Source organism: Cydia fagiglandana, chromosome 26 (assembly GCF_963556715.1).
Source record: "Cydia fagiglandana chromosome 26, ilCydFagi1.1, whole genome shotgun sequence".
Lineage (NCBI taxonomy): Eukaryota > Metazoa > Arthropoda > Insecta > Lepidoptera > Tortricidae > Cydia > Cydia fagiglandana.
In genome coordinates this window covers 1,898,417-1,925,671 of record NC_085957.1, presented here as the reverse complement: position 1 = coordinate 1,925,671, position 27,255 = coordinate 1,898,417, and the positions used below count along the sequence as shown (strand labels likewise).

Sequence of the window (27,255 nt, the reverse complement as noted above, 5' to 3'; positions counted from 1 at the left end):
GAGGTTTGATAGGGGAAGGGGGGTCACGAAACAATCACGATAGATCACGTTGAGGGACGGGGGGTATAAGGAAACCTCACGTGTATTTTTCTACAGTGAACGAAACTATGAAAAAAAACCTACTACATGAGTAGATACTTTTCTCGGTTTCGTAAAACATAAATCTTCACTCTGCACTTCAAAATAGCGAGTCTATTTAACGAAAATAGAAAAATAAACAAGATTTTCTATATACAATGAAATGAAATGAAATAAAATATTTTTATTTCGAACATATGGTCCATATACAGGGTGATTCAGGAGACGTGAGCAGGACTAACACTGCGCATTTCGTATATTATAAGCAACTGTTTCGTATAAGTATTAGTCAGGTTAACGTTATTTTTTTAGTCGTGTTGAATAAAAAAGTTATTAATTTATTTACGACATGCATGGTTACCCTAGATTAGAATGCTAAACTACCGATATTCTGTGTCAAATTAAATGTCATCACGGTCTGGTTACTTTTGAAAACTCGTATCTCACTCAAGTTTGACAGTTTATTTTCTTCGTAAAACGCTGTTATTACGGTTAAAGAGGTTTTATGTTTATTAATTACATCCTGTAGGGTGACCATAATGGTAGAGAATAAAATTTGCCTTAATCAATAAGTAAAAAAAATAGGAAAAAGTGTAGTTGATTCGTCTAAATACGACGGTGATCGATCAATTATCAGTTTCTGAATATGCAGGATTAGTCCTGCTCACGTCTCATGAATCATCCTGTATAGGGTTAGTCATTACAGTAACTTATATCTATAGTTAGTATTATAATTAAGACGAAACAAACAAACAAACAAAACAAAACAAAACATTCATAGCTTTCGCGGCGGAGCAGCAACAGGTGAGTGTAGCTGTACACACCGCTTGACCAGGGGCGAGTCCCAACGCTGCGCCAGCGTACTTAGGATGCTGTTCGTGCTGCTTCGGCTGCGATTGAGGAGTGACGCGCATCGCTTCCTCATGATGGCGAAAAAACAGTCTGTTCTAGCCTCAGCAAACATTGCTGAGGCGCTACAGTACCGCGGCAACCTAAACAGCATCCTAAATGCATCATTGTACTGGACTCTCAGAGCGCTGTACGCCCGCTGCGTAAAGTTAGCCCACAGACCGCACGTGTAGAAAGTTTGACAAAAATACTATTTATCTTAAAATTATTAAACAATACTATTTATCTTAAAATTAGGTCGAAAAATTAAAAAAAAAATACACTTGAGGTTGTGTGGGGGGAGGGGGAAGCCAAAACCTCACCAAATATCACCAAGGGGGAGGGGGGGTCAAAAAGTAGCCGAAAACACCCCGCGTGATTTGTACACAACCCCTTAGAGAAATATAGAGTACCGATATGTTGCGCCTCTTGCGGCTATTATTTTAAATATTTATTTTAATTACAAATACCTACCAGTAACGAACGGATCATCTTAAAAAACATCTGACATCGTAATTTCTCGATTCTCTATGAACCGTATTGTTAGCCCCCATTCGGACGGCAGCTTTTTCAACGCGCGTTAAAAAAGCGTTTGAATGACACAAATGGATAGCTATGTATGTATTTACACGACAGCGGTGGCGCTTTTTATCAAGCGTTGTTGGATTTTCGACTTTAATCCTTGGTCGTTAAATCGAATTTAGAGTGCACATATTTTCAAGCGCTTTTTTAACGCGCGTTGAAAAAGCTGTCGTGCGAATGGGGGCTTAGACTGTCACTTTCACGTCACGTTTGTTTACTATATAAGAAACGTAATGGAATACACTTGGACACTTTAGGTAGTTACATAGACTAGGAATCCTCTAGACCAAGTTTAGAGCAATTATTTCATGCAACTGATGATGCCAAAAATATGGGGGTGAGGACGTGGTGAGCGAAGTTCCGTGCCGTGATTGGTCCGTTCAAAGACACGGACGTCACACAAAGACACTTTCGACTCGAACATGGAGTAAAATTACCGTATGCGTGGCAGAGGGGGTAGCGCGTCTACGCCCATGGATGACTCCATGATCGAGGAGGATGTTTTGTCTGTGGGTAGTTATTAATGCTTGTTTGAAACAAATATTTGATTTCAGAGCATGGGTCCGCGCTCCTGCGATATCTGCGCTGTGCGTATGCAGCCGCGTCGCTTCTATACACACGAGATCCGGCATCGAATGAAGTTCATTTGCAATGAGTGCAGCTTCGTGTCTAGGGATAAGTTAGTTAATCAAAATATCCAAACTCAACATGCTTCGCAGGCGTATGTGTTTCAAACACATACGCCTGCGAAACATGCTACATGACTATAGTTCGTTTTTTTAGCATTAGAAAGAACTTGCAAGAAGGTAAGCGATCTTGACATGTCTTTTAATTGAAAAACGCTTATTAAAAATCAATAACTGTTACTTATGATAGCAAAAGAATATAAATGATCATATTAGATTCATAATTGTTACATATTTGCCGTAACTTATTTTTAAAATGTGTTTTTCAATTAAAAGACACATCAAGATTGTTTACCTTATTTCTAATGCTAAAAAAAATGAACTATACGGAAGGTACCTGACTCTTATGCTGCAGCTTGACTTATCCCTTTGGGTTTGCCAACGTAAATATGACGTTTGTAAGGTTCCGTACCCAAAGGAAAACGGGACCCCATTACTAAGATTCCGACGTCCGCCTGTCTGTCTGTCTGTCGCAAAGCTGTATCTCATGAACCGTGATAGCTAGCCAGTTAAAATTTTCACCGAAGATGTGTTTCTGTTGCCGCTATAACAACATATACTAAAAAGTACGGAATACGGAACCCTCGGTGGGCGAGTCCGATACGCACTAGTCCGCTTTTTTTAGATTTAGGTTAGTTTTAGCCTGTATTCAGGATAATGTTAATTATTCTTAACCTTTTGAACGCCACAGACGGCAATTGACGTCAACGCAAAATCGTGACAACGACGCCAAAGGCGGCATATGACGTCGATCGTTTTTTGATGAAAATCTACTGAAAACACCCCACTTTTATAGTTCGTTTTTTTTAGCATTAGAAAGAACTCCACAGAAGGAAACGTGCATTTTTTATCAGGCTCTTCAATTGTTAATAATTATTGAATTATCTAATGTAGCATGGTCAATACATATAATTTACTTCAAATTATTACCGCTAAAAGTGCCGGATTTGGAACCACAAGCTTACTTCTGCGAAGTTCTTTCCAATTCTAAAAAAACGGACTATAGGTTGGCATTATTTATTCACAAAACTAAATTTTACCCCCGTGGCGTCAGTGGCACGGCAAATTGATGCGCCGTTTGGCGTTCAAAAGGTTAGTAAAATAAAATATAATAAATACCATGAGTTGTATGACGCAGGACCCAAGCGCAGAAGCACTACGAAACACACGCCGGCAAGACTTACAAGTGCCCGCACTGCGAGAAGTGGTTCATGTAAGTTTACTGAAGAGCATGGTATAATAGTATACTTCGCCTGGTACTCTCTTCCCGTCTTTTCTACGTCACCTGACTGACACAAGCCTACGTCATCATGCGACAGCGCTATATGATAATATGCGATAGCGCTATATATAGCGGCCATGTTATTGTGACGTAGGCCTGTGTCACTCTGGGAAGATAAGACCATGTTTTATTAGACTATGCTGAAGAGTGTTACAACCAGGCCCCTATTTCACCAACGTGACAGGTCCGACAATTGTCGACATCACTGTTACTGACGTCACGGGCCGCCATAGGCTACGGTAACCGCTTACCATCAGACGGGCGGTGTGGTTGTTTGCCACCAACATGTTAATTAAAAAAGAACTCCACTATATCACCAGTTAATAAGTACTTATTTTGCGAAGCATATGAGTGCCGGCGAGTCGAAAACTACAGCACCAGTCTAAAATGTGTCATCGAGATGCGTAACAAAGGCGCGTTATCGGAGAGCGCACCTACACTGGTTTATTGAGCGTTGGACTAGCCCGCGCTCAGGTGCCAAATAGAATAAGTATGACCCTTTTTTGCAGGTAAGTAGCACCTGCGGTTTTACTTAACAATAGACGATAGGATTAGCCGCCGGGCTCTGTTACAAGGCTACGAACTATAACTATCGCGGTAATCGAAGACAATATTAAATTGTGAATAGAATCAGGCCTTATTTTGCGGAAATCCATATTAATTAAAACCAACATATTACTTTGCTAATCCGCGTAAAAGCAAATGCAATTAATGCATGCAATTAATGTTGTTTGGGAACATTAATTGCATGTAAAAAATACGCATGTAAGTATAAGGGGTTAGCACTGACTGTCTAGCACGTTATCTTTTACGCGGATTAGCACAGTAATATTTTGGTTTTAATCAATATTAAACTAATAATGTTGATAGGGTTTATTTGGTTGTCCCCCCTCAGAAAGAGCACCTCGTACTTCTCCCACTTGCGCCTGATGCATCCCGAGCTGAATGTGGACTGCGTCGACTGCGGCGAGACCTTCGTCAGCGAGTACGGGCTCAAGCAACACAGGAACAGGATACATGAGGTATTAACTACCAATCTTTTTAGAGTTCTTTACCTCAAGAGGAAAGAACGGAACACACATATTTGTTGTCCGTCTGTCTGTCAAGACACTTTATCTCGGGAACGCGTGGAGGTATCGAGTCATTGTTTTATTGTAATAAATTTTTGTTGGGTAATCGAGTCGAAATTAAACCATATCGTCGGGTGACAAGCAAAAGTCACTAACTACTATCAAAAAATTAAAGTAACAATGCACTTTATTACACTTGTAACACGGTTTATTGTCGAATAATTTCAATGGTGTTAGTTAGTGACTTTTGCTTGTCACCCGACGATATGCTCAGGCCTACAAACCTTTGAAGCTGTAAAAAAAACAAACTTCTAACTTAAGAAAAAGATACGGCCGTTTATGCCGCAAAAAACGTATACGTGGCGTTATCTATAAAAAGGGAACTTATTGACGGTGGCGCTTACGCCGTTATTAAATTTAAATTTCTTTGTTGTTCTATAAGGTGTTAACAAATTATATTTCGTTTTTTTTAGCATTAGAAATTAGGTAAACAATTTTGATGTGTCTTTTAATTGAAAAACACGTTTTAAAAATATGTCACGGCAAATATGTAACAATTATGAATCTAATACGATCATTTATATTCTTCTGCTTTCATAAGTAATAGTTTTTGATTTTTAAAAAGCGTTTTTCAATTAAAAGACATGTCAAGATCGCTTATCTTCTTGCAAGTTCTTTCTAATGCTAAAAAAAACGAACTATAGTCACGGATATTTTTACAGCTGATAGTACTCGGTTCTCTGAGTACATTTATTTTAAATATGAAACATCATTAGTTTTGTTATGTTTTTTTGGAGAAAACTAGGAAACAAATTTGCTACGTTAAAACACCCTGTTAATAAGATAATTAAATGAGACCTCTTTAGACATTCTAAAACCTCTTTAAAGTATCATTTCCCACCGAATCATAACGACATTTAAGAAAAACAACTTTTGACGTGACATGACGGACAGTGTTAAACATCTTGACAGGTACATAATAGGGGTGATTATTTTAAAAATTAATTATAATATTCTTTTTTGTTCGGTAAATGAAAACAAAGAAATTATATACAAAGGTTCCTTAATTACAGTTAAAATTTAATTGTTTTAATGTAATGTATCATCTCTTAAAATATCCGTGACTAATTTGTTAGCACCTTATAGGTATACTTGTGTATGTTATAGTTTATCACGAATAAATGCGATGATTCTGATTCTACGCTGTGCGGCGTAAGCGCCATCGACGATAAGGTCCCTTTTCATAGATAATGCCCCATATTTCGACACTCTCAAGGGAATCAAAATAACTCTTATAAATCGACCCTCCTTCCTTCTTCCTCGCGTTATCCCGGCATTTCGCCACGGCTCATGAGAGCCTGGGGTCCGCTTGACAACTAATCCCATGATTTGACGTAGGCACTAGTTTTTACGAAAGCGACTGCCATCTGACCTTCCAACCCAGAGGGTAAACTAGGCCTTATTGGGATTAGTCCGGTTTCCTCACGATGTTTTCCTTCACCGAAAAGCGACTGGTAAATATCAAATGATATTTCGTACATAAGTTCCGAAAAACTCATTGGTACGAGCCGGGGTTTGAACCCGCGACCTCCAGATTGCAAGTCGCACGCTCTCACCGCTAGGCTACCAGCGCTTTTTTTGGCTATAAATCGACCCTGTTAAACTTAAAAGTGCAATTTAGAAAAAGTGCAAGTGTATTACTTTGTAGAGAAGTGCAATTTAGATAATGTATAAGTATTATAATATCGAACCTAAGTATAAGTCAGTAGTAATAATAACCAAAACTATTGTTAACTATGTAACTAAATTGTTAACCACCAAATTTTGCTACACCCTTTCCAGGGTCCATGTATTTAACATCTGTACTATGGTATGCAAATAAAGATCTCTTATCTCTTATCCCTCTTAGGAAATATCATTAGATATTTCCTATTATTAGGGTATAACCCTACCTACCTATACTCGTAGTTACATCACCAAAATCGCAAAATCTGACAGTTGGATTTACCCGAGTTTGAAGTTAAGCGACTAAAGGCCTGTGCACACCGGCTGCGTGTGCGTGACGTGCACGTGCGCGTGCCGCGTTGTAGTATACAGATCCTTATGAGAGACGGCACACCGCTTGCGTGACGTGTGCGTGTGCGGCTCCAACATTTCAGCGCACGCACACGCGCACGTCACGCACACGCAAGCCGGTGTGGCTCGGCCTTTAAATGGGACTGTTTTCCAGAGATCGCATACATTTGTGTGCACTATCTGCTCAGCCAAGTTCAATAGTGTCTCGGCGCTGGACAGACACACGGACACGGCCGGCGAGCACGGAGCCCTGCGGCCGTGCGAGCAGTGCGGCGAGAACTGTGCGAGCGAGCAGGCGCTACAGGAACATGTTGGGGTGGCACATCCCACTGAGTCGCATCACTGCGAACGGGTAAGAACTTTGCAATTAAGGGGCCCACTGATTAACAGTCCGTCGGACGGTATCGGTCTGTCAGTTGTTCGGAACTGTCAAAATTTTGTTCTATCTGACAGGCCGATACCGCCCGGTGGACTGAATCAGTGGGCCCCTTTACATACAGTTGTAGGAGTTGTTTTATCGTCATCCTTTTGTCTGGTTAGTGGTTACCAAAAGAGTTACGAAATTGGGTGAAAAAATTATCATTGAAGCATATGAAACTCAATACCTCCGTTGAAAATACCTTTGTACTGAATATGTTTTATAGTTCGTTTTTTTAGCATTAGAAAGAACTTGAAAAAAGGTAAGCGATCTTGACATGTCTTTTTATTGAAAAATGCTTTTTAAAATCAGTAACTATTACTTATGAAAGCAGAAGAATATAAATGATCGTATTAGATTCATAATTGTTACATATTTGGCGTAACTTATTATTAAAATGTGTTTTTTAATTAAGAGACACATCAAGATTGTTTACCTTATTTCTAATGCTAAAAAAACGAACTATAAGCAAATTAATTTCTGATTTAATAACTGGTTACGAAATGGGAAGTTTTCCCATGGCGGAGCTGGTGTTATCTAGTCTTAAACTCGCATTTCACTTTCTATTAAACTCTTCACTTTCACTTACACACTCATTTTCACTTATTTTTTACACTCCTTCAATTCTTTATTCGTTCATTGTAGGTACATGAAGTGGTGACTTAGTATTCTAAGTAACAGCTATGATGTGCCTTTTGGCAGTGGCGTGCCTAGGGTTTCGGAGTAAGGCAAGCCGAAAGATATGTTTTCGTAATAAATGTCCAATCTCACTCTTTGGACTCAAATGAATTTGCTAGCGTATAGCGGCGAGCTATCATAGCGCACAGCACAGGGCATACTAGGTACTACCATAACTACTAGATAGAATTTTACAAACATATCAGAGGGCCCACAAGGTGGACTGATGACCTGGTGGGCTGGTGAAGGTCGCGGGAGGCGCAAGACCGGGCATTGTGGCACTCTTTGGGGGAGGCTTATGTCCAGCAGTGGACGTCCTCTGGCTGATATGATGATGATGATCAGAGGGCCTACCGCATACACTGAAAGGTCATTGGGCGTTTTTGACCCGCTTTATGAATTTTCGCGTACAGAGACCAAACTAGTTTTAAAATAGAGAATTTAATCTCACTTTTCTAAATATGTAATTTTTTTTTATGTATCACCCGGCAGAAAAAAGTTATTCAACAGTACGAAATAGTGTTATTAATGTTTTTACTTTGAGCATTGTGCAAAAGTGTGGTTCATGCAGCATGATAAACGTTTTATAGCACAATGGCAAATGAAATGTTATCAATTGCGGCTGTTGCCGGGGTGGTCTCCTCTGCAGTTTTTGCAGGTGGCCTTCTGGTCTAGAGGTCGCGTGCATCTGGCCCAGTGTGGTTCGACGCAGCGAACGCAGGCGAGTTGCCTGTGACATCCATGTGATGAGTGCCGGAAGTCCTAGCAGCGGTGACATTGCGCGAGGCTCTTCTTTCCGCGCCATGCCTCCACCTTGACACTCCTCATGTGGAGAAGCTCCGACATCCCGTAGATGCCCATGTGCAGCCCGGGTGGCCCCCTCTTACGTCTATCCGTTTGGCGTGTTTAGGGTGGCCCAGCTTCTCCAGGGGTTTCTTGATATCTTCAACCGGTGTGAAGGAGGGGAGACCCCTGCGGTACTCCGCCTCGGAGCGGAGCTCGAAGAGTATCCCAGCCTCCGGCGGTGTGGTGAATGGTGACTCCCCCTTTATTTCGCGCCTGCTGCCTTTTTAGACGAATTAACAATTGATTTTGATCAAGCAGAATAAAAATATAGTTTTTTGAGAACTGGATTTTATTTTTGTTCCTCTTGATATTAAACAATATAACAACAGCAACGCGATATAACAGCAGCTATTCAAAGTACTTTTGAATTAATTCCAATAGTTCTGACTTAATTCATAGCAAAAATGCTATAATGGTAAGAAATGATTTTTATTTTTTTCTCAATTCTCCCATGGCTTGCAAGAATGCGACTCATACCACTGTATAGCAGATACATTTACCTACATACCTAGCCCTATTTCGTTTGTGTACGCTGTGGGTCATATGTCTGAACAAAATGCCCAATGACCTTTGCAAATTGCATGCCTCTTTCTCTGTCACTCTAATTACGCCTTAATTGGAGTAAACCAACAATCCTTGTGTTTTGTAAACGGTCGTACAAAATTTTCTCTTAATGCGACTGACTTATCTGAGAATACACAAGTCGGATGTTGGTTTTGGCGCGGAAATGATATATATCCCGTTTTTCTACAAAGTTTAACGATTTTACCTTGCATTCGTTGAGTAATACGTGGACGCATCTCATACCGTCACAAGGAACAACTTCATCCATTGTTAACACTTATAAACGTCACAACAAACGAACAAATCCACATTCACTACTTAATTCAAATTCACTTAAATGAATTGACCTTTCGTTACGTTACTTTCGACTCGACTAAATAATAATACACTTGAAGTAAACGCGTGCCCGTGTGAACTTATGCAGCTAACTTCACACCAAAAGCTCGGCTTAAATCGCCTTATAAAATTGCTATACATACCAACAAATAGTTACATCGTTCTATGACGTTTGTAGGCTTAGACCGCCTAGAGCGGGACGAAAAAGCAAGCTCGCACTCGTCGGCTTGCAACCGCAATCCGACGAGAGCGAGCAGGATAGCTGAATTCTCAGCAGATATTCATCCTACACCTGATTTCTTTCGCGCGGAGGAGGCGCCACGGCAAAATATTGCAACACGCTGGCGCCGCGGTCCGCGCGCTGTGGCTTGAATTTAATAATACGTACGGGCGCGCGGTTTAAAAATAATCTATATTGATTATTGATCTTATCACTACGTAATTTCGGTAAGGCAACTAAGGCAAGCCCGGCTTTTGGGCTTGTATGGAAGTACCGCCACTGCCTTTTGGCGTACGAAATAACTTCTTACTACCTAACTATAAGGTATAAGGGGGAGGCCTATGTTCAGCAGTGGACGTCTTATGGCTGAGATGATGATGATGACCTAATTATATACAATTTTAATAACAAAGTTACAATAAAACTATATACAACTGAAATAAATGTCATATAATAAGAAAAAGTGACCAAGGCTGGATGCGAACAAGCGTCCTCTGCTATCGCGGCAGGTGCCTGTTATGTAGTAGTTTCACTTTTTACGCTTCACTTTTCACTTGTTATTAATTTTCTTTTATTATTGTGCGTATTTGAAATAGAATGGTTCACAACATAGACTAGGAATCCTCTAGACCGAGTTTAGAGCAATTATTTCATGCAATCGATGATGCCAAAAATGCGGGGGTGCGCGGAACCAGGTGAGCGAAGTCCCGTGCCGTGATTGGTCCGTTCAAAGACACGGGCGTCACACAAAGACACTTTCGACTCGAACATGGAGTAAAATTACCGTATGCGTGGCAGAGGGGGTAGCGCGACTATGCTCGGTCTAGAGGATTCCTAGATTTCCTAGTCTATGGGTTCACAATAAAGAATAGGTATTTGCTTACAGTGTGAGGTAACGTTCAGTAACGCGGCGGCGTTAGACACACACAACGCGCGCAAGCACCTCGGGCAGCGATACAAGGGCCCGACACGTAAGGAGCACCGCGGCAGAGTCAGGGAGCAGCAGCACCGGCGAGTCATGTGCGACCAGTGCGGCGTTACTGTGCGGGTAAATAAAATACTAAAGTCAGACCAAGATTTAGATATGTAATACAAAATCCTTAATGAGGCGATTTAAGGTAGTTTCCTTCCAGGACCCGACTTATTTTTCCACACTGTATATTTAATATCTTTTTCTCAAAAATGGACGGCAAACTCGACTTTGCCGTCTAAAAAATAGGTCGCGAAGCGCGTAGTTTATGGTCAGTCAAAAATTAAAAAGTTAAAAACATTGCAGTCTTGATTTTGGGACTGCAATGTTGCATACAAATTCCATTATTTGTCGAGATCCAAACTTTTTAAATTTTTTAAATGGCCATATCAAATGAAGGCACAGGCCCATTAAACAGCCAAACAAATGATTAGTACCACGACTATTTAGCTGTCTCAAATAGGTTGGCGTATTTTCGGCAGAAAAATACACTTCTATTTTATTTTATTAACCGACTTCCAAATCCCAAAGGAGGAGGTTATCAATTCGGTTGTATGGTTTTTTTTTTTTTTTTATGTTTGTTACTCCATATCTCCGTCATTACTGGCCCGATTTTGAAAATTATTTTTTTGATTGTATGTATATGCATACAGATTGGTCCCGTTTTTGTCAAAATCCAGTTCTGATGATGGGATCCATGAGGAATCGACGGAACTCCTCAAATCTTAAAGGCATACATATGATTTTTGTGTTTTTATCAACAAATCAAGCATATACATTCAAAAACGTGACATTTGATGAAGTGGAACTGCTGATGATGATCAGAACGGAACTCTTCAACGACGCATAGTTCACCTTTGGCGATTTGTCCTCTTCGTTATGTTTGTTAAGCAAGTTAAGTTTTTAAGCCACAATTTTATCAAGCTTGAGTTCTGATGATGGGATCCATGAGAAATCGAGGGAACTCCTCAAATTTTAAAGGCATGCGTATAGAGATTTTTGTATTTTCATCAGAAAATCAAGCATTTTCATTAAAAACTGTCGCATTTGATGAAGTGGAACTGCTGATGATGATCAGAACGGAACTCTTCAACGACGCATAGTTCACGTTTGGCGATTTGTCCTCTTCGTTATGTTTGTTAAGCAAGTTTAGTTTTTAAGCCACATTTCTGTCAAGCTCGAGTTCTGATGATGGGATCCATAAGGAATCGAGGGAACTCCTCAAATCTTAAAGGCATACGTATAGAATTTTTTGTATTTTCATCATAAAATCAAGCATTTACATTAAAAACTGTCGCATTTGATGAAGTGGAACTGCTGATGATGATCAGAACAGAACTCTTCAACGACGCATAGTACATGTTTGGTGATTTCGAATTTCGATTTTGACTTGGACTGGGACCCGGACTCATACCCGGATCCGGTTCGGACCCGGACTCGGACTCGGACTCGGACCCGGACTCGGACCCGGACTCGGACCCGGACTCGGACCCGGACTCGGACACGGACCCGGACTTGGACCGGGACTCGGACCCGGACTCTGACTCAGAGACCCGGACCTTGACCCGGAAAACCACTATGATACCTAAACTAAATAAACCACTATGATTACATACCTACCATAAAATGTGGGTATGATGATGCCAAACCCCTCCCGCTCAAACTCCCGTACACCGCACCGCATGCGCCGTTAAGTGGGTTAGGTTAGGTTTGAACTGCGATCCTCACAGAACCGAACAAAAGTGGGTTAGGTTTGGTTAGAACTGCGAGTCTTACAGAAACGAAATGCTACTAGAAAAGTGGGTTTGATTAGGTTCGAACTGCGATCCTCACAGAACCGAACTGCTATCAGAGAAGTGGGTTAGGTTAGGCTAGATAACTACGACCCTTACGGAAACGAAATGCTACTAGAAAGTACTGGTTTTACCTCCTTTTCTACATAGTGCACCATCTACCATAATCTTTCACCGGGCCCCATAGAAGTCGGTTTTTTTTCTTAAAAATTATTTTAAATAGAAAGGCGGCAAGGGCTTGAAAATATATACGTATTGTTTTTGTAAAATATTTCTATGATATTTATATTTATTGCACCAGTTTTGAGAAAAGTACTATATATGACTCGGCTGGAAGGCTACTTGCTGGCTTCGCGATTCATTTAAACGGACTCCCAAAGTCGTCCGTTTAAAACGAATCCTCAGCCTGCAAGTAGCTACTTCCGAGCTTCGACAATAATGTACTAAAATACTCTACTCTTATCATACTCTATTTTGTATCAGAACTCGTCAATCCTCGAATATCACAAGCGCACGCACCTCGCCGTGAAGCCATACGCCTGCCCTCATTGCCCGAAGTCATTTACATTGCCAGATCCTCTAAAGGTAAGCGTTTATTATAATAAAACTTTTTTGTGAGACATTATGACACACACTGGCGACTTGTCCACCCGACGTCCTGGCTTCAAATTTTGTGTTTTATAGTTCGTATTTTTTAGCATTAGGAAGAACTTGCAAGAAGGTAAGCGATCTTGACTTGTCTTTTAATTGAAAAACGCTTTTTAAAAATCAAAAACGTTTACTTATGAAAGCAGAAGAATATAAATGATCGTATTAGATTCATAATTGTTACATATATGCCGTAACTTATTTTTAAAATGTATTTTGCAATTAAAAGGCACATCACGATTGTTTACCTTATTTCTAATGCAAAAAAAAGAACTATAGTGTTGATACACGTTTATTAGACATATATCGACCGAGATATGAACTGCGATTACCTTTTGTATTGTTCTCCTGGTCGATATAAGTCTAGTGAAACTAACCGTGAATCATTCAAAAAACGTGTATCAGCGTTTAGTTTATATTTTAATTTAGACATATTTAACTTTTGGTTTAAATGTTTAATAAAGTATTTATCTTATTGTGGTGTGTGTGTGTGTGCAGCAACACATGCGGTCGCACACGGGTGAGAAGCCGTTCCAGTGCTCCGAGTGTCCTCTCGCCTTCGCACTAAAGGGCAACTTCAACCGGCATTATAAAGTTGTGAGTACTTGTTCAGAGTTGAAAGTTGGTTGGTGGTTGGTTGGTTCAAAGTTGGTTGTATTAACCTAAACTCTATTATTACGTACTAACATTCTTTTTAACAGCACTCGAATCGGGGACGCAAAAATTAAATTGCCTTTTGACGATCCCACTTGGTTCGATTGTAAGATTATGGTCGATCCAGTGGGAGTTATGAACTTGATGATTAAATTGTGTGCATGTGGACTTACTTATCTTTTATCTATCTTAATCAATTTGATCATGCCGTCTGTGACACAGAGTCACAGACACACAGTACCTAATGTTTATTTTCTGACACATTATTGCACAGTAAATGTAAGTAAAAATACCGAACTTAATGCCGGAAGGCATTCTGTACCAATCGAACGCACTGTTTGCAAAATGACATTGTAATTTGATCCGATGTTTCACTCGTAATTGTCGATTTTTTCATCAGATTTCTATTAATTTTGTTGTATAGACAGAGTTCCCTGTTTTGTTCGTTATAAATAAGTGCAATTTCACCAAATGGCCTTAAAATCGAGAGTTACGAAAACTTATGAAATTAACGTACGTTTTCGTAACTCGCAAAACTTGAAGGAAAAATTATATACATTTTTGGGATTACAGTTGTATTTCATTTTTATTCCGAAATTTGACCATGTATTCCAGTGGCGGACCTCTAGCATAGCACCCTTGACGTCAAGGCTACTCTTTTACGGCAGTAATCGACCCAGTTTTTCGAGTTTATTTGATCCAATGGTAGCTGTTTTTAATTTTACAAGCTTTTATTTAGTTTCACCTGATCGTTGTCTGTAATCAAATCTTGCAAGTTAATTTTGATCCACTTCCCGATTTCCGATTGAGCTGAAATTTTGCATACATACGTAAATCGGGTGACAATGCAATATTATGGTGTCATCGAGCTGATCTGATGATGGAGACCAGATGATGGCCATAGGAACTCTGTGATAAAACAACGAAACCTAATTGTGTTTGGGGTTTTTAGAATTGTCTTTAGTATTAATTGCCTGTGGAAAGAAAAATACAGTCAGCGATAAAAGCTTGTACCAATAATTAAATTTTTGCCAAAAACTTAGTTTATAATGTTTGACGACCGGTCTGGCCTAGTGGGTAGTGACCATGCCTGCGAAGCCGATGGTCCTGGGTTCGAATCCCAGTAAGGGCATTTATTTGTATGATGATACAGATATTTGTTCCTGAGTCATGGTGTTTTCTGTGTATTTAAGTATTTGTGTATTATATATATCGTTGTCTGAGTACCCACAACACAAGCCTTCTTGAGCTTACCGTGGGACTTAGTCTGTGTAAGAATGTCCTATAATATATTTTTTTAAATGTATTCAATTCTAGGCACACCTGGGTAAACGCGAAACATTCCTGTGCACATTGTGCGGGAGCACGGCCACCACCAAGTCTTCACTGAAGGTGCACGTGCGAGCGGTGCACGGCGACGCCGGCTGGCCCAAGCGGGCCCGCAGCAAACGCAAGATAAAGATGCAGCTAGATGATCAATGATTAAATATTTTGTTTTAAAAATGGTGTTTTATTCTGAAGAAATCCATTACACGAAACATACTACAGTTACATTTCGTAACTATACTTGGTCAAGCAGATCTTGTCAGTAGAAAAAGGAGGCAAATTTGAAAAATGTAGGCGCGAAGAGATAGCGTCTCATAGAAAATTTGAATTTCGCGCCCTTTTCTACTGACAAGATTTGCTTGACCAAGTATATGTAGTTACTTACAAATAAATTCCTAACACAGAAGAAATAATTACTACCGTACAGAAAGGACACTTAATACAAACCGAATCATGTTTTCCCTTTCGGGTTGTCAAAATTCAAGCGATTATCTTATCTGTGGTCGTGCACGCACAAGGAAGTCAAGTGATGCCATCCCTAATAATTGCTCGGAGCAATGCTGAGCCGAACGGAGCCGAGTTCGACCGAAGTGGAGTGTCTCCCCACTGTTCCTAATTCGTGACCGGTTGCCATTTTGAAATCATATTTGGTTTTCGGGGGCCAAAAAATCTAGCTAGGTCTTATCTCTGGGAAAACGCGCATTTTTTAATCTTTATATGTTTTCCGAGCAAAGCTCGGCCTCCCAGATATTATTTATAATAATATGGTAACCATTGTATCCAGCTACGAAAAAACCTTATGTAACGGAAACGAATCAGATGGGAATGTGCAAGATTGGCGAAAAAATTTTCCCGTCAAACTTCCTTCATTCGATCGCAAGCAAAGAAATCGCAAGGCATTAGTATTATAGGCATCCTAGTGAGTTTTATTTATATTCTTTGTCGCAAGGCCTCGGACTAAAGTTGCGATCTTGTACTCCCGTCTGTTACAGATTTAGGTTGAGGTCACAAAAAGTCAGTTTCCGAACGCATCTCAGGTGAAGGAAATGACAGTTATATGGTCTACTGGCTACATTGTCTCTGAGCAGGTCTGCGTCTGCAGCGTCTGTTTCAATAATTTTACCATAAAATAAAAGCAAATTAAACCATATTACTCAGTTTCGGCTGTGAAACGAGTATTCGACTATGAATAGAACACTAGAATATTCGCTGCTGCAGGACCAGTTGCTATGCTGCCGTGTTTGTTTAATGACGGACTGCAGACTGTACAACATTCATGAGTATAAACTCGCCGATGCCTTTACTCGCATCTCTGGGACTCCTGTAAGTAAAGTTCAAAAGTTCAATTATAGCTGTATCCAGACGAGACAATTTTTCGCCAATCTGATGAAATTCTCCGATCCAACGGCCGGGGGGGGTCGCAAATACCAATTTGATTCCCCGATCACATCAGCAGGTGCGGACACAAAAATGCCAATTTTCACAGGAGAATGCAAATTGGTGATTTAATTTGTGTACGTGTGGACATTAGATGATATTGACCAATTATTTTTCTGAACAAATCGACTGATTTCATCAGTCCCGTCTGGATACCCCTTATATCTTAACCTCTAAAACAACTATATAAGAAGTTTAGAACTACATATGCTGGCGGCCTTCAACTGTGCGTTTCTCAAGAAACTTCATACCTCGCACCGCTAAACTGTGGAATGTACTGTCACCCGCGTTATTTATAAATATTATGTTTGAAGGTTCAAACCTTTGACACAATAAATAATAGTACTAGGTACAGAAGACTCACTCTCTAACAAAACGCGTCTGTTACGATCAGCACAGATATGGCCGCTAAGTGGCGACAGAGCCGCGCGCGGCTTATGGATTTACTCAAAATTGGTATGGAACGGATGTACTTTTAGCTACCAGTAACAAAGCGACGAAATCGCGGAGTTAGCCGCGCCTGCCTTTGAGAAAATATCGCAGTCATCATTAAGGTTGGCAACATAAACTAACGTATTTGCAATCCCTCTAGTCTTGCAGGTATCCATGAGCGACATTAAGTGCTTATCATCAGACAAGTTGTCTACTTGTTTGCCTACTATATCATACAAAAAAGTTTAATACTCAAAGCATTTTCTTTTCTATAAGGAACTCATACACATCAGTTTGCAGACCATTCAATTTCTCAATTGTATTGCTTTATGTTATTTATTATAACTAGAGGTCGGACAAATTTGCATCATTGCTCACAATGATGTGAACATGACTCCTAAGGGCGAGCGTTGGCGTCTACAACTCTATGGCCGCTGCCGACGCAACGTCGACGCAACTGCGCAGTGACGTCATTTTCCGTAGTGCTGACCAGACGTTGACAGACGCCGACGCTCGATAGACGCTAGATGTGGGGAGGGCCTACAGAAAATTTGGAAAACTTACTGATTATTTTCCTTAATAAATTTACATTATAAGAAATCTTTGTGTTGATTAGGAATCAAAATTAAACCTCAGGTAAGAAATTAATTAAATGACTTATTATTTAACCTGGAGCCATGTCCACATAAAGCCGCATTTACATTTGTCTGTTGTGTTGTGTTGTGTGTGATGCATCAGAACGGTATCGGTTTCATACATTTAATATGGTTATATTCACATTTCTCTGATGCCGTGTGTTGTGACGGCTTGTGTTGTGTTGCACCACAAGCGATCCCTGTCCGCTTCAGGACGGGAGAGGTGCGGGGGGCGGTGCAGCGACACGACACAGCGCATCAGACTAGTGTGCACGCGCCAGTGTTGTTTTGTGACGCGTCAGAGCCGCATCAAGTATGGATGAGGAGTGTGAACTCTCCGAGAGTGAAGAAGATACTAATAAGACATGCGTCATAACACGTCATATAGATCAGCAGCAGAGAGCATCACAACACAACACGACAGACAAATGTAAATGCGGCTTTATTGTGAGTAATGACGCCAATCTGTCCGATCTCTGATTATAACACAAACAACCTAATTGTTATCCACTATGAGTTATAAATCTATATATATGATTGTAGGTGGCCAGGGACAAACTGCCGCAGTACCTGTGCACGTACTGCCATACACTGCTCCTCAAATGCTCGTCCTTCAGAGACATGTGCCTCAGCACTCTGGAGCTTCTCACGCCCGCGCTGCACAAGGGGGCGGTAATCTTTGTTTTTAATATAAATAGATATTATAGGACATTGTTACGTACGTGTGCTGGCTTGCTAGCTAGAACCGAACTGGGGGTACCCGCAGATCTTCTCATCTACCCACATGTCAATATATAACATGCCTTTCCCTCTGGATAGATGACACTCCACTACATTTTAGAATTCCATATTTAAAGTTAGTTTTGAACCACACTGTTTATGCACATAACTATATTGTTCACTTATACCCTAACATGCTTTCATAGTCTTTTGTAATTATTTAGTAACTATTTAACTATTGGCTATCTGCACTATAATGTTCATCATCTCCACTATCAGACTCAACGTCTGTACTACCATATTCTTGAAGAGCTATCTTTTTCAAGGATGGTCTACACATGAAGTCAAGGTGAGGTGCTCAAGATAGAAAGGCGTGGAAGGATCTTAGTAGAGGTCCTATGCACCTCTGGGGTGCCTTAGGACAAACAAGAACAACAACATTATTTATAGTATGAGGTCTCTAGCGACTTTCATATTGATTGTCACTGTGACTAGGCACAAAATGGGTCATAATAGTCATAAATTAATAGTTTAGATTTTTTTAAATCTGTATTTTATTGAGGCTTTGGACACTCTAGGTCAGCGGTCGGCAACCTGTTAGCAGCCAAGGGCCAAATAGTAGTTAACGGAGGTGACGCGGGCCGTACTTTGTTAATATTTATGACTTTGACGACATTGTCGTTTGTCACTATTACATACAAAATAGCTAAGGCGGCACTCGGGCCGCAAGTGACAGGTTCACAAGCCGCATGCGGCCCGCGGGCCGCAGGTTGCCGACCGCTACTCTAGGTGAACATGTCAGCCTCATGTTACATCCATATTGTGAGTTGACTTTATATCTTAAAAAAGTAATTTTTATCAAGTAGTTTACCAGCTACACTAGAATTGTCTATTCACCACATTAGACAAACATCTTGACTTTTAATTTACTTTTCCATTATTTAATTTATACTTGATGACCATGATGATGATGATTACATTTGATATACAAAAGTGCTGTTAACTTTTCATTCATTCTTTTCAGCTGGACACAGATTATGTTCGCAAATACCAAAACCCTCGCCGGTCGATCAACTTAACTCAAACTGAAATCATAATTGTAGAGTTAAACCCATCAGAAGATTTATTTCACAAACAAATACGGAAAAAATACATAAATGAAGAAATCCCGCTAGACACCATCAGCGAAACTTCTCTTGAAGCACCTGATTTTCACGAAGATTTAATTGAAATCAGTGATGATGATACCGAACAACTCGTTTTAAAAGATGAAATCAGTAAGATAAAAAAGGACACTTCAATTTTAAAAAATGTCTTATTAACTGGAAAAGTCTTAAAGAGCAAAAAAAATATAAAGGCACCAAAAAAGACCAATAAAGTCTCGAAAACTGTGAAAAATTTAAACAGCAAACAGACTAAAACTAAAGTTAAGCAAAATTTAAAAACGGGACAGGACAATGATTGTATGGATATTGATAAAAATATAATTGAGACAGGGAAAGAAATAGAAAAAATGAAAATGTTGACAATTGAAATGAAGGATAATAAATTTGAATTTAATATTGCTGGTGAATCTGATGATGGTGACGGTAATAATGAGATTAATGAGCCTAACTGTGAAGTTGAAGAAGTGCCTGTAGAATTTAAGGGAAGAAAGAAGGAAAGAAGGGTGAAAAAGCGACCTGACACTGATTTTGCTGAATTCGCGAGTAGCATTAACCATACATTTGTTACTTTAACCAAGGTGAGGCAGAATTTTTAAAAAAGCCACCTCACACCAAACATAAAATTGACTAAAAACTACAAAATAATGGCTTTGGTCATGAATTTTTAGATTTTTATTATTTTGATTTTTATTGGGAAAAGTGTGGACTGAATGTAGATTTAGTGACAAACATTGAGAAAGGTATGTTGAGATGGTTTGGACATGTGGAAAGCATGAGTGAAAGAAGGCTGACAAAGAGAGTGTATAAGGGAGAAGTGGAAGGGGTAGACCTCGGCGGACTTTCTCTGATCAGATCGGGGAAATCCAGAAGAAAGGCCAGGTCAAGAGCACCCTAAACCGGCGAGCGTGTATGAGGAATGTTATGAAAGTGAAGGAAGCGAAAGAGGTATATCAGGATCGTAGCAAGTGGAAATCCGTGGTCTCTGCCTACTCCTCCGGGAAATAGGCGTGATTATATGTATGTATGTATGTGTATTATTTTGTTGTTTATTTTTTAACTATCGACTACAATACAACAGATATACCGATTTCGATGCGGGGGTTTTACGTAAAATCGAGTTTCCTTGTGGTGGTTTTTAGCTATGTTTGATAAAAATAGTTCCAGCGTTTTGAAGAACACTTTTCTAAAATGTTGTAAGGCATTTTGATTCTTCAATAGGAATATTTTTATTTATTTAATAGTTATTTTGTTAATTAATCAATCAACATTTAAATGCAGTCTGTTGTAATTATTACAAAAATATACTTAACTTTCAGCATGTGTATTAAAATTTAAACCAGTTTAAAATATATTAAATATATTAAGAACGGGTCACTCACGTATTTTAAGTCGAAAAACGTTCTTAATATATTTAATATGTCTGTGTCTCACGGAAGTGTTGTCAGTTTAAAATATTGTATAATCTATTATTTATGGTTTATATTTATATACGTAGGCCGAACGGGTCTTTGTCAATATATTACGTAAAAAAATAATAATATAGCATTTTATCGTCACCATTTTTGTGTAAATAATTATCAATTTTAGTTTAACAATTTTAATGTATGTGTAGGAAGAGCAACTGGAAGAAATCGCAACTCGGAAGAAGTCCCAGATGTACTTGGAGGCGCCGTTTAAGTGTGAGGACTGCGGGAGAGGGTACACCGATGAGCCCGCCTACAAGACCCACCTAGCCCGGCATAGCCCGGTGAGTCCTTTTTTTTTTATTATGAATGGGCCTACTCATGGCCACAGACTAGCCGAGGCGTAGACGTGGCCTACGATGGAGCGAGCTCGCCCAGAAGGTGCCTGTTCACTCTTGATTTGAAGGTTGCCGGGTTATAAGAACACGGAAATATAGACGCCGGCAGGGAATTCCATTCCTTGGCAGTGCGCATAAGGAAAGTAGAAGCAAAGCGCTCCGCTCTGACTTTCCATTCAGTTCTGGTAGATGTAGTGTAGGGACGCTTGGCCGGAAGCAGGCGGGCTGTCGATCGCGTGTCGCGTTCATTCATCCCTGTTCCCTGGAGTTGGAGCTGCAGGTTACTGTCCCGGCGGCGTTCCCTCACCATTCTCCTCAAGTCTTCTTGTTTTCCTGAACAGAAGGGCATCTTTGAGTTCGACGTCCTTTAGTTCGTTTTCTTTTAGTGTGTCTCTACCGAATGTACTATATCGCGGTGCCGCGTACATAGTACATTCTGCTAGTAAGTGTAAGCTAGTCTCCTACTTACCACAATGTGGACAGGAGGCGTCTCTACTAATTTCCACTATCTTAAGGTGTCTGTTGAGAGTATTGTGACCTGTAATACCTATCAATAGTCTCAGACTGCTCTTACCTAGTTTAAAAAGATACCTGGTTAAAAGTTGTGGTATTACCAGGAATGCGAAACTCCTCCCTCTGGGCAAACTTGGCCCGGGTCTGTTCGGCTCAGCATTTTTAGGGTTCCGTATCCGTACCCAAAGGGTAAAACGGGACCCTATTACTAAGACTTCACTGTCCGTCCGTCCGTCCGTCCGTCCGTCCGTCCGTCCGTCCGTCTGTCTGTCACCAGGCTGTATCTCACGAACCGTGATAGCTAGACAGTTGAAATTTTCATAGATTATGTATTTCTGTTGCCGCTATAACAACAAATACTAAAAACAGAATAAAATAAAGATTTAAATGGGGCTCCCAACAACAAACGTGGTTTTTGACCAAAGTTAAGCAACGTCGGGAGGGGTCAGTACTTGGATGGGTGACCGTTTTTTTTGGCTTTTTTTTGCATTATGGTACGGAACCCTTCGTGCGCGAATCCGACTCGCACTTGCCCGGGTTTTTTTTTCTGGTTTACTCCCTTCAAATTTTCACAGGGTGAGGGTACTTGCCGATTAGCTGGCCAGGTTTATTAAATGGATTAAAGAATATAAATGGATGCCGAACCAAGGATGCGAATCTCTTGACTTCGGCCAAACTCGGCTCCATTCGGCTCAGCATTGCTCCGAGCAATTATTAGGGTTGACACAACTTGACGTCCCTTTGCGTGCACAGCCACAGATAAGATAATGGCTTAAATTTTGACAACTAAAAATAGCCGAAAGGGATCATCATCTCAGTCATAAGACGTCCACTGCTGAACATAGGCCTCCCCCCTTGGACCTCCATACGTGCCGGTTGGAAGCGACCCGCATTCAGCGTCTTCCGGCGACCTTAACAAGGTTGTCTGTCCATCTTGTGGGTGGACGTCCTACGCTGCGCTTGCTAGTCCGTGGTCTCCACTCGAGCACTTTTCGACCCCATCGGCCATCTTCTCTGCATGCAATGTGGCCTGCCCATTGCCACTTCAGCTTGCTAATCCGGTGGGCTATGTCGGTGACTTTAGTTCGTCTACGGATCTCCTCATTTCTGATTTCGATCACGCAGAGAAACTCCCAGTATAGCCCTCTCCATAGTTCGTTGAACGACTTTGAGTTTTGAGATGAGGCCGATAGTGAAAGACCACGTTTCGGAGCCGTAAGTCATCACTGGTAACACACATTGATTAAAAACTACCAAATAACCACTGAAAAATATCATTTCTAATAAGATGTTCATCAATAATCGCAGTAACGAACGGATCACCTCAAAAACATCTGAAATTACGATTTCTCGATTCCCTATGAATCGTATTGCTGTGCCCTGTTTAACAAAAGTTTGTAACTTGTAATACAAGTGGAATTCCCTTTTTGAAAGCTTTTGTTAGAAAGTAGGGTTGTCATACGTCCGGATATGTCAGGATATGTCAGGATTTTTTACCTTTTGTCCGGATTGCAGCCGGACTTGGCAAGTGTCCGGATTTTACGAAATGACCTTATAAAAATAAAATGCGCGCGCGGGCAGGGGGCTACTGGACTGAAAGGGAAAAGTAGATCCACGATACAGTACACCGCAGAGAGCAGCGCGCCGCCAGGGCGTCGTTCAAGCTACGCCAAATCTGTTACAAGAAATGTCCGGATTTTTAGGGTGATGTCAGGATTTTTATCAGGACATTTAATTCTTCCATATGGCAGCATTTGACGACCGGTCTGGCCTAGTGGGTAGTAACCCTGCCTGCGAAGCCGATGGTCCTGGGTTCGAATCCCAGTAAGGGCATTTATTTGTATGATGTGACAGATATTTGTTCCTGAGTCATGGGTGTTTTCTATGTATTTAAGTATTTGTATATTATATATATCGTTGTCTGAGTACCCACAACACAAGCCTTCTAGAGCTTACTGTGGGACTTAGTCAATCTGTGTAAGAATGTCCTATGATATTTTATTTATTTATTATATGGCAACCCTATTAGAAAGGGACTATTATAAGTTACAAGCTGTTGATAAACAGGGCACTGAACTGTCACTTTGACGTCACATTTGTTTACATGATAAGAAATTTAAGATGAATACACTCGGACACTAGGTAGTAATGGTTTGAAATAAATATTTGATTTCAGGCCACGGGTCCGCGCTGCTGCGATATCTGCGCTGTGCGTGTGCACTCGAGTGGCTACGCCCGACACCTGGCCCGCCATCGAATGAAGTTCATTTGCAATGAATGCAACTTCGTGTCTAGGGATAAGTTAGTTAATCAAATATCCAAACTCAACATGTTTCGCAGGCGTATGTGTTTCAAACACATACGCCTGCGAAATATGCTACATGACAACGGAAGGTATCTGACTCTTATGCTGCAGCTTGACTTATCCTTGTACACCATAATTATGACATTTTTAAGGTTCCGTACCTAAAGGGTAAAAACGGGACCCCATTACTAAGATTCCGCTGTCCGTCTGTCCGCCTATCTGTCTGTCTGTCACCAGGATGTATCTTATGAACCATGATAGCTAGACAGTTGAAATTTTCACCGATGATGTATTGCTGTTGCCGCTATAACAACAAATACTAAAAAGTACGGAATACGGAACCCTCAGTGGGCGAGTCCGACTCGCACTTGTTCTTTAAATGTAGGCTAGTTTTAGCTTGTATTTAGGATAATGTTAATCTGACTTGTTTTTTTTTAATAATAAATATCATGAGTTATTTGTCATAGGGGCCAAGCGAGGAGGCACTATGACACACACTCGGGCAAGACCTACAACTGCCCGCACTGCGAGAAGTGGTTCATGTAAGTTTGCTTCAGACATTGACTTAAATATCTAGGGACTGGCTTTACGGGCAATAATAATGATAATGAGTCATGACAGGGGCCAGTACAGCTAGGGTTGCCAGATCGAAAGGCGCTATTATCGGGAAACAATCTCTTCTGATGGAATCCTGGCAACTCTCTCATTCTTTTAACATGGAACTGTTGAATCTGTTTAGTAACGTCGCACATGACCACAAGCGTAGCGAGTGGTTAAAAAAGTGAAATCTTTAGTGTTGCGAGGGTTTCAAGGCACGGGAGGAGAACAAACTTTTCTGCCCTGGTGAAACGACGACGAGACGTTTTCATCACACTAACGAGAGGCATTATACTAGCTGTAAAACATTACAAATTAATGCTTTAAAAGTTGGCCGTTAAAAACCATCATACATACCTACATCCTACCGGTTGATATGAGCAAACAACTAAGAAATTTGCACTTTAGATAGAGGATTGATTTCAAAGAATAAAGAGAGTCTTTTCAACTGGGAAATTCCGAGTAATACTTTTTAATTCAGACTAGGTATTCACTACTCAGAGTACCTTTTATCGCAAAGTATTTGTATTTTTAAAAAGTATTTTGAAAATACCTATTTCGTATTTTGTATTTAAATGCAAATTCAAAAACTATTTTGCATTTGAAATAGTATTATCGAGGAAGTATTTGTATTTTGTATTTAAATACTTTTTATAAAGTATTTTTCACATCTCTGATTGTCCCCCCTCAGAAAGACCAGCTCGTACTTCACCCACTTGCGTCTGTTGCATCCCGAGCTGAATGTGGACTGCGTGGACTGCGGCGAGACCTTCGTCAGCGAGCACGGGCTCAAACAACACAGGAACAAGACACACGTGGTAAGGGACAGCCGGCACAGAATAATAGCAGAGATATATATATAACTCCGTATAAGATAAATCAAGTCTAAGAAAAAAACGTGCCTCGGAAATCAAGAAAAAGTCATTCTTGAATAGATGGCGCACACACCCTTGGCCTATTCTCGACTAGATGGCGTTGACGACACCGTTTAATATTTAACAATTTTAACACATATCATGATATCAGTGAAACAACATGGGTCAGTATGGAACAATAAAAATTAAAAATCATTTATCCGTAAACATATTTTGATTAATTTATACATTTTTAATTTTGTTTTAAGTTTTAATGGTGTGTCGATAGATGGCAGTAAATGTACCCGTGACTACAAAATTTACTTTGGCAATAGCCCTCTATACTATCTATTCTCTTTGATAATAGTTATCTGCCAAGTCGAGCAAAACAAAGACGCACGGCCGTACCATCCTTTTCCCGAAGCGATTCAGGCGATTTTCGACGTCCTGTAATTTTGTGCTGGCTAAAGCTAGACGGACTAGCAAGCGCAGCGTAGGACGTCCACCCACAAGATGGACAGACGATCTTGTTAAGGTCGCCGGAAGACGCTGGATGCGGGTCGCTTCCAACCGGCACGTATGGAGGTCCAAGGGGGAGGCCTATGTTCAGCAGTGGACGTCTTATGGCTGAGATGATGATGATGATGATGAAAGCTAGAACCCTGAATTTTCAGTGACATGTAGGCCTTAACGTGCTTTAGGTATATTTTCAAAAGCATTCAATTAATTCAATTCAATAATAATTTATTACAAATAACAAAGATTCATAATACATGGTTAGTAACATAATAAACTTATTATCTACGTTAGTATTCTTATATTAAACGTATATATTCATTATACGTATTAAAAATTAAAGATACCTCATTGATACGGCTTAACACCCCCTAGCACTGATTAAAATAACCGAGCTTATTCCACCGTCCCCATTCTACCATCGGACTTTTAGACGCACGGCCGGTTTCCATCCTTACTTGGTAGATATTCCACCAATTCGCACGAAGCGCTTTGCTTCTACTTTCCTTATGCGCACTGCCAAGGAATGGAATTCCTTGCCGGCGTCTATATTTCCGTGTTCTTATAACCCGGCAACCTTCAAATCAAGAGTGAACAGGCACCTTGTGGGCGAGCTCGCTCCATCGTAGGCCACGTCTACGCCTCGGCTGGTCTGTGGCCATGAGTAAGCCCATTCATAATAAATAAAAAAAAAAACCGACTTGGTTTCACATAACATCTCAAAACTTTTTTGTAGTAGAACAATTACACTGCGAGACTTGCATCTTATTACATGTAATGTTTTTTATGGGATTTGTTTTACAAGGGGGCAAAGTTGTCGTTTAACCGCTCGTGCTAATATTGACACCGGAGCAAGCGAAAGGTTCCAAAATTGAACCACGAGCGTAGCGAGTGGTTCGAAAAATGGAATCTTGAGCATTGCGAAAGTTTCAAAGCACGAGGGTTAAACAAAATTTGTCCCCGAGTGAAACAAAATTTTTCACCGCACCAACCCGAAGGAAATATTAAATGTAAAATATCAAACCAAATAAATGTTATTAAATATTTACCATCCAAAATCATCATTTAAAAGTCAATTATACCAGCAAACATAAGACAACAACTCAAAATTTGCATTTGATTAATTTGCCTCCATGCAAATAAAGTGCAACTTTGCTACCAGTT

General features: G+C 40.3%; 2 protein-coding genes across 2 annotated transcripts in view; both read left to right on the top strand.

The window, feature by feature from the left end:
* The window catches only part of LOC134677533 (zinc finger protein 184-like), a 69,600-nt gene that overhangs the window by 27,906 nt on the left and 14,439 nt on the right, over positions 1 to 27,255 (top strand). Inside the window, exons 5-10 of the mRNA XM_063535999.1 lie at positions 2,103 to 2,227; positions 3,373 to 3,447; positions 4,412 to 4,538; positions 6,817 to 7,014; positions 10,611 to 10,772; positions 12,971 to 13,072. Coding sequence (XP_063392069.1) covers positions 2,103 to 2,227; positions 3,373 to 3,447; positions 4,412 to 4,538; positions 6,817 to 7,014; positions 10,611 to 10,772; positions 12,971 to 13,072 — 789 coding nt within the window. The remainder of the gene's footprint in view (positions 1 to 2,102; positions 2,228 to 3,372; positions 3,448 to 4,411; positions 4,539 to 6,816; positions 7,015 to 10,610; positions 10,773 to 12,970; positions 13,073 to 27,255) is intronic.
* LOC134677577 (uncharacterized) lies at positions 16,179 to 19,428 on the top strand. The gene is made up of 3 exons (XM_063536055.1): positions 16,179 to 16,438; positions 18,163 to 18,291; positions 19,374 to 19,428. Exons 1-3 carry the CDS (start codon positions 16,301 to 16,303, stop codon positions 19,416 to 19,418), a joined length of 312 nt encoding a protein of 103 aa, XP_063392125.1. The 5' UTR covers positions 16,179 to 16,300; the 3' UTR covers positions 19,419 to 19,428.